Source organism: Alosa pseudoharengus, unplaced genomic scaffold (genome assembly GCF_046254945.1).
Source record: "Alosa pseudoharengus isolate Yale_2024_CS ecotype anadromous, Long Island Sound unplaced genomic scaffold, YU_APseudo_1.1 YU_APseudo_1.1_scf_5, whole genome shotgun sequence".
Classification (NCBI taxonomy): Eukaryota; Metazoa; Chordata; class Actinopteri; order Clupeiformes; family Clupeidae; genus Alosa; species Alosa pseudoharengus.
The window spans coordinates 21798175-21805674 of NW_027468837.1; the positions used below are offsets into that span (position 1 = coordinate 21798175).

Consider the following 7500-nt stretch of genomic DNA (forward strand, 5'->3'; position numbering starts at 1 on the left):
GAGCAGAAGCACATGGGCTCAGTTAACATTGGACCAACGTTGAGTTTACCTTTTGATTCCCCACACAGGACATCATATTATCATATATAAACAGTCCACAATTTAAATCAAGCTGTACTCAAACTCAAAGAGGTTTGGTAAGGATTGCATACATTTAATCAGGTTCTAGTAAACATTTACCATACTAACTTAGAACCAGTGCATTTTGTTGAAGGAAAGAGCGGGAAGGGAAGAGCGGGAAGAAGGGAAGTCTTACTAATTGAACAATTTCCTCCCATTTGCAATTAGACTTCTCAACAAAGCATAGCCCCGACTGTACACTACACTCCAGTATAAATTATAATAATGATTGACCAATAAATGATTCTGTTTGTGAAATAAATTAAATTCCATCTGTCACAGACCTGCTACATCAAACTCCACTTCCAGAGTGACTTTATTGGTCAGAGCAGCATCTCGTAACAGCTGATTGGCCTCCTCCAGTGTTCCGTCCTCCGTTGGGATACCGTTGATGGACAGTACTCTGTCGCCAACCTGAAGCAGCCCACACCTGTCAATCAAAAAAAGAAAGACACAAACGCAAAAACATAAACACATCAAATGTCTTTTCCAGGAAAGTTCAGGGCACTCCAACAAATATCTCCTATAGCATATCACCTATTTAAATGAAATAGTTGCCACAAAGAACATTTTTCATTTTTATTCTGTTCATTTTGGCAGAACTACTGATCTTGAATCAGCTTCTATCCTGCTGCTGCAAGAAATACCAGACGATCACCTACTATGCGAGTAAAATCTCCTCAGTTTCTCCTTAGAGAAGAAACAGCCTCCATCAGATATCCCTGATGGCCAGGGGCATGCAGAGGTACATCTAGATGAGGAGTAAAGCCACAAGCAGCACCGGCCTGAAACATCACTCACTGAGGATATTAACTCACAGAGAAAGAACTCCGAACAGGCAGACCTGACAGGGTGGATTTAAGGTGTTGCTTGGTTGTGTGATATTAAAGATCCAATCTAGTGTGAGGTGTCATCATAAATTGTAAAAAAGGGCTCAGTTAGAACATATCACAGTGCAATCTTGAATGAAACTGGGTGCGACAAAAGCAATGTGGATGAGGAAGAGGTCATTCCCTTCTTAATGAAAAGGCCATTGCTGGATGAACTGCAAGCTTCATAGTCTCATGTATGTACAAATGATATAGGGAACTTTATTCCTCAGTGCTTTCTGCAGCTGTTGTGATGAACTGAAATGATCAGAATTGCTTTATGAAAAAAATCTACTGAATTGAGTGGTGAGTGATTTGCAAAATGCAGAATGCATAATATATTTAAAGAATTTTAAACAGCGCCAGTTGTTCTCCTCGATTCTAAATTGTTTTCAACTATCATGCATGACACTTTCACTGGCATGGATAAGGAGAGTTTGTTCTGAAGATGCCTACCTAATACACAATGCCCGTTTCACAAAGACAAAAACAAGTCAGAAATGGTTCCTTTGTCCACAGTAACTAGCTCTAGCATCTGCTGGACAGGCTCGCCAGCTCTGCACTGCCATCTAATCATGCAGACCCATGAAATCTCTGTGCTGTCATCTTCACTCTGCTTCCCACCTACAGAGACTCCTCAAGGCTGGTGGAGCAGTGCATTGTGGGATACGGTACGTGCCCTGAGACAGTTGCCAGTGAGAACATAATTGAATAATTACATGAACCACTGCCAACAGCACCCAGCCAGCCCAGAGGGGTGATGCCCACTTTCTCCCCCCCCCCCCCCCCCAGGGCCCACTTTCTCCCCCCCCCCCCCTAACCCTGGCCTTCCTGGTGGGGGGAGTGATTTGAACCTCCTGCTACAGTAATGAGCTGTGGATCCTTCAGCAGCCTCCCTGTGCCTCCTCTCCCAGTAAACAGACCTACCTGCCATGGCTCAACTCCTAAGTATGCTGCAGCACAATCTAACACTCTCACACATAAATAAAACAGGCACACAGACGTAGACACATAAACAAAAACACAAATGTAAACACATACACACTTGTACGCACACACAAACACACCGTTATACAGACATATGCACACATTAAAGATCAAACATATATACGTACGTACACATACTGTATACACACACGGTGTCAATGTCTTCTTTTTCCTCTCTCTCTCTCTTTCTTTATCTATCTCTCTCTCTCTTAGACACACACATATGCGCGCACACACACGCACGCACACACACACACACACACACACACAGCTTAAACTGCTGTGATAGGAGGCTCTTCCTTTGGTTCGGACCCTGCTGAGCACTGACCCACATACAGCCTGCAGTATCAGCTCTTCATCCTGCCTGCTTTCTGCCAGCCTGCTTTACTGGGAGCCACACACACACACACACACACACACACACACACACACACACACACACACACACACACGCACGTACGCACGCACGCACACACAGGCAGCTCATATTGGAGTCCTGACAAAGAGGCACTGCTTCAAACACAGCGTCTCATGTCATCACAGCAGTGGTGAAGGCAGGATAGCATAAGAGATCACCTCAGGTTACAGACGAAGAGAGCAACGCTGCCATGAATCTAGTCAACTCACCTCTCAACTCACCTCCACACACCTCTCCTGTTGGATCAATTTGTTTTGACCCTGACGTGATCTTGATCCAAACTGGCCTAGATTTGGCCTGGTTCTGGTCCACATGCAGCAGATCAGGGTCAGACCCACTTCAGAGGTACCCATCACCATTAAGAAGCTAATCAGGGCCAAATCAGGCCTGTTCAGGCCCTCAGGTAACAGATTATTGCCATTCCTGTATAATACCCTATTTTGCTGTTCATCCCAGCTAGGAAGTCTGTTGCAACCTGTCGCAGCCTGTAGGTGCCTGGTTTCAGTGCATCCACCACATGACGGGTGGATTATGTGGCTGTTTTATTGTGTGGGAATATGATCAGAGATGTGTTGTGTTGTCGGCTTGATAGGATCAAAGGCACAGAGCAATAGAAGAGACATCACAGCCACACACTTCTCTCAGTCAAGGCACGGAGCAGTCATGTAATCCTGTGCAACAGCAATCAAACAGGAGGAGGCAGAGAGTGCCCAGATCATATCAAATCACCCAGTCTCCTAACAAAAGCTTTACTTTATAAAACAGCTCTTTATAAACATGGGCCAGTATACAGAGTAGCAATGCAATCTGCTGAAGAGGAACAGAATATGGCTTTGGATATGACATAAAACTAACATTAAGGTTCAAGTTAGAGAAAGAGTTAGAGTTGAGTAGCATAGAGAATTTATGTTGCTCACAGATAATTAAGGTAATTAGCTTAGTTGCATATTAATAATGGAACAAGGGCCACGGGTAATACTATACCGTATCCATAAACCTCACACTAAAGCTGGCCATGTGGGGAATATAAACCCTTCCTTCTAAAACGGATAGTTTCGGTCCTTAATTATGATTGGCTGAATCACGTTCAATGCCGTTGTAAAATCCAGCAGAAACCAACACCTTGACTGCATTTCGAGGAAATATATTTCTTGGCGGAAGAATATTTATCTATGAATAAATCATTACATTTCTCGTTGCTGTGCCTTTATATTATGACGTCTTGCCAGATATATGTAGAAACCGTTTTAGAAAAGCAATAAGCCACTCGAGTCCGTAGATTACACTTCGCTAGCGCGACATGCTTAACAACGCCCCTCAACTGTTCTAAAATCAATGTAACCTACGGCCTATCGGGGCTTATTGCTGAAATTTATTATGAGATGTACTGGTTCCTCTCTCACGCCACTCTATCAAAAGACGATGTTTGCCATTATACTCCCATTAAATGACATGATACAATATATTAGGCTATTTCTTATGGACCAATTGGGATAACAGCACCATTTCTTATACTCTTGCTTGGGGTGACCATGTGTGAAAGCCAAGCTCAATAATTTTCGAGAAAGTTTGAAACTATCATTCTAGAATGGGTTCTGGGAACTGCTCGAAACGCAAAATCCACCCTGAAGAAAACAAATGATTTGAACCTGAGATGTTTTATCTTCAAAATGCCCCTATTCAAGGTACACCCTTTGTCATTGCATTCCAGGCACCGTATCTCATGCATACTGGACCTCTCCTCATCTACAGAGATGACAAAGTGTAGCTCTCTACCCTGTAAATCCTCCGCAGACTAATACTGTGTATGCCTGTGTGAGCACTCTCATCATCTTTTCTTTTATTCATAGAGTAAACACTCGTATTGAGAGTGACTCACAGCAGGGAAAGCCTTTGCATTTTAGCAGTATGTACCTTGTGAGGTAAGGGAATAGTTTGCTAGAATTCATGTTAACAGTGAATTGGCCGTGTGTGTGTGTGTGTGTGTGTGTGTGTGTGTGTGTGTGTGTGTGTGTGTGTGTGTGTGTGTGTGTGTGTGTGTCTGTGTGTGTGTGTGAGAGAGAGAGAAAGATAAAAAAAATCTGTGTGTGTGTGTTTCAGTAATGTGTTCAGGCATAGTTTCAGGCCCACTGCTGATGAATTGCATAGTTTCAGCCTGTAGGGGGCAGTTTCATGACAGGCATAGTAGAGAAATTCTGAATGCTCTTCTTTGTCCCTGCTGCTGCATCCCCAGTCAGTGAGGAAAACGTCTTTCTTACAGCAACATCATCATCCTGACAACAGCAACACAAACTATACCACGTCATTGCAAAAATCAGTGTGTGTCTGTGTGTATACACATGAATGAATTGAGTGAGTGGGTGGATTACTGTGTGTCAACATGGATGAAAAGAAGCATGTGTGTGTGCGGCTGTGTATGAGTTCCTGTGTGTGTGTGTGTGTGCGTGTGTGTGTGTGCATGTGTGTGTGCACGCGTGCGCGTTTGTGTGCCTGTATGTGTGTGTGTGTGCGTGTCCAGAGTTGTACCTCTCGGCGGAACTGTCGGGTTCGATGAAGCGTATGAGCGGAGGTGCAGAGAGCGTCTCGGTGGCGAAGATGCCTCCCTGCAGCTGCACGCCAAAGCCGTTGAGTGGATCTCCTCCGAGAGTCACCTCACTGCTCTCCACATGCACGATCTGCCCACCCGGACCCACCGAGCTCGAGGCCAGAGATACTGAGGAGGAGGAGAGGGGAGATGAGCACACACACGCACACGCACACACACACACACACACACACACACACACACACACACACACACACACAGTAGATACACACATACAAATGGACATAGAGCACACACACACACACACACACACACACACACACACACACACAAAGTAGATACACACATACAAATGGACATAGAGCACACACACACACACACACACACACACACACACACACACACACAGGCATGCACAACATACATAGTCATAAAGACAAATCACAGCAGTCTCTCTCTCTCTCTCTATCTCTCTCTCTCTCTCCCACCCACACACCCACCCACACACACACACACACTTTGCCTTTTCATGTTTTATTTGATCTGTTTTCAATCTCCTTTAAACGCACCACATGTCCACTACATCAGGTCACCTACATGAGCTCTTGTGGTCTTTCTGCCGCTGCCTCCTCTTCAGCATGGAGTTGCGGGGGCTCATCGGAGGATGTGAGGTGCGGGGCAGCGTGCTGGACGTCTGGCTGGTCATCCCAGAAGTGGTGGTGGAGCCCGGGGAGAAGTTAGTGGACACCACAGCTGCAAGAGAAAGAGAAGGAGGGAGAGAAAAAGGAAGAGAGAAGGAGGGAGAGAGAAGGAGGGAGAGAGAAGGAGGGAGAGAGAAGGAGGGAGAGAGAAGGAGGGATGACGTGGTGAACACAAGAACTGGAGAGAAATAAGAGATCTGGCGGCAACCTGAAGTTACACTTTCTTGTTTGCGTGTCATATTTACACGATAAATAGTTTTCTTCATGCAAGTTAGTGTATATTTAATTTGCGTAGCATGTGACAGACAGACAGAAAATGAAATAGTAGCTAGAATAGAAAGATGGCAGATATGACATGTGTGTGGAGTGTGTTTTATGAGCTTTGGCTGTGTGTTTACATTTGCAGTAGTCCTGACTGTTGGAGGTGCTCCATGTGGAGGTCTTACACTGGCCTGTGTGCTGGGTATGGCAGTAGTTCACACACGGATCCCACGAGTGAGGGTGGTCACTCTTCAGGACCTTCACTGCAAAACACACACACACACACACACACATACAGACGCAGACACACATACAAGCATACATGCGAGCGCGCACACACACACACACACACAGATGCACACACACACACAAACAAGCATACAACCACACACACACACAGACATGGCATCAATAAAGTCACAGAGTCAATATAAAGTCCCAATGACAAACGGTCTGGCCTTTGGTCTATCAAGCAGTGCTGATTAAGCTGGTCTACTGTGACTTGGTGCAGTGGCATTGAAACTACCAGGTCATAGTGTACAAATCTATCATGTTTTAGAATAATGCACACAGCATACACACGACAACAACACATATACACAACACACACAATGTTACACACCATGTCACACACCAAGTGTGAAACTTAAACAGTAGATATCTTTCAGTAAACACAGCTCCAATGCTTCAGTCACTTCTCTTACAGTAATACAACATGATCATTCATTTTTGCGATATTCAACAGATGTGACATTTGTATTCATAATTCAATTCCCCTATGCTCTCAATAGCACATCTTTCAGGGGATCTTTTGGCTTTGGCGGGGAGTCCATTCAAAACTGGCTTTAGTGATTTAGCTCATACAGTAAAAATGGAATCAATTCAACAGCACACATATCACATGTTGTACAGTTCAGTACCCCCTAGTACTGAATATCTAAACCTCTGCATCCTTTTCAGCTGTGCAAAGTGAAGTGTTTCCAATGCATGGCAATCTGAGCAAATACTGTTAAAGCCAAAGTTGACTTTAAAAAACGTAGCTCACTTAGCAGGGCTCACTTAGCCCCAGAAATTGACTAAACACCTGGGGACAAAAAAAAATCTGCATTTTAAGAAGCCTTGCGTGCTGAATTAGATTTACTCCTAGCTCTTCTTACCATACCGTGGCAAGAGGTAGTTATTAAATGAATAGATCATAGCCTATAGGTAATGTAGTACATATAAATGCATGTGTATTTACATACACCCATAGTTTATTGAGTCATGCTGAGCGTGTATAATGTATATAGTGTATGCATGATTTGCAGAGTTGATATGCTGAAAACTGACCCACTTACAGGAAACATTGCTGTCTCTGAGTACGCCTGAATGTTCATATAAAAAATGATCCTCCACAGTACAGCATCTGAGCGGCCTGTATAATTACTATGGGAGTCTGTATTATCCCTGTTCTCCCAAGGAACAGAGTAGAGGAGTGATGCAACTCCCTGATAACCTCTGGGGCTATCCTGTTTGAATGATAATACCCCATTCTATTACCCCTGGGTAAACCATGTGAGACTGAGTAGCTGTAGGGGATTGAAGAAAAGGCCTTTCCTC

The 7500-nt window shown here is 44.3% G+C and overlaps 1 protein-coding gene across 1 annotated transcript in view; it reads right to left on the bottom strand.

Annotated features, from left to right (window-relative positions):
* grip2b (glutamate receptor interacting protein 2b) overlaps positions 1-7500 on the bottom strand; it is a 151473-nt gene that overhangs the window by 48477 nt on the left and 95496 nt on the right. Inside the window, exons 10-13 of the mRNA XM_076268728.1 lie at positions 6039-6164; positions 5537-5692; positions 4921-5107; positions 405-550 (exon numbers count right to left, since the gene is read on the bottom strand). Coding sequence (XP_076124843.1) covers positions 405-550; positions 4921-5107; positions 5537-5692; positions 6039-6164 — 615 coding nt within the window. The remainder of the gene's footprint in view (positions 1-404; positions 551-4920; positions 5108-5536; positions 5693-6038; positions 6165-7500) is intronic.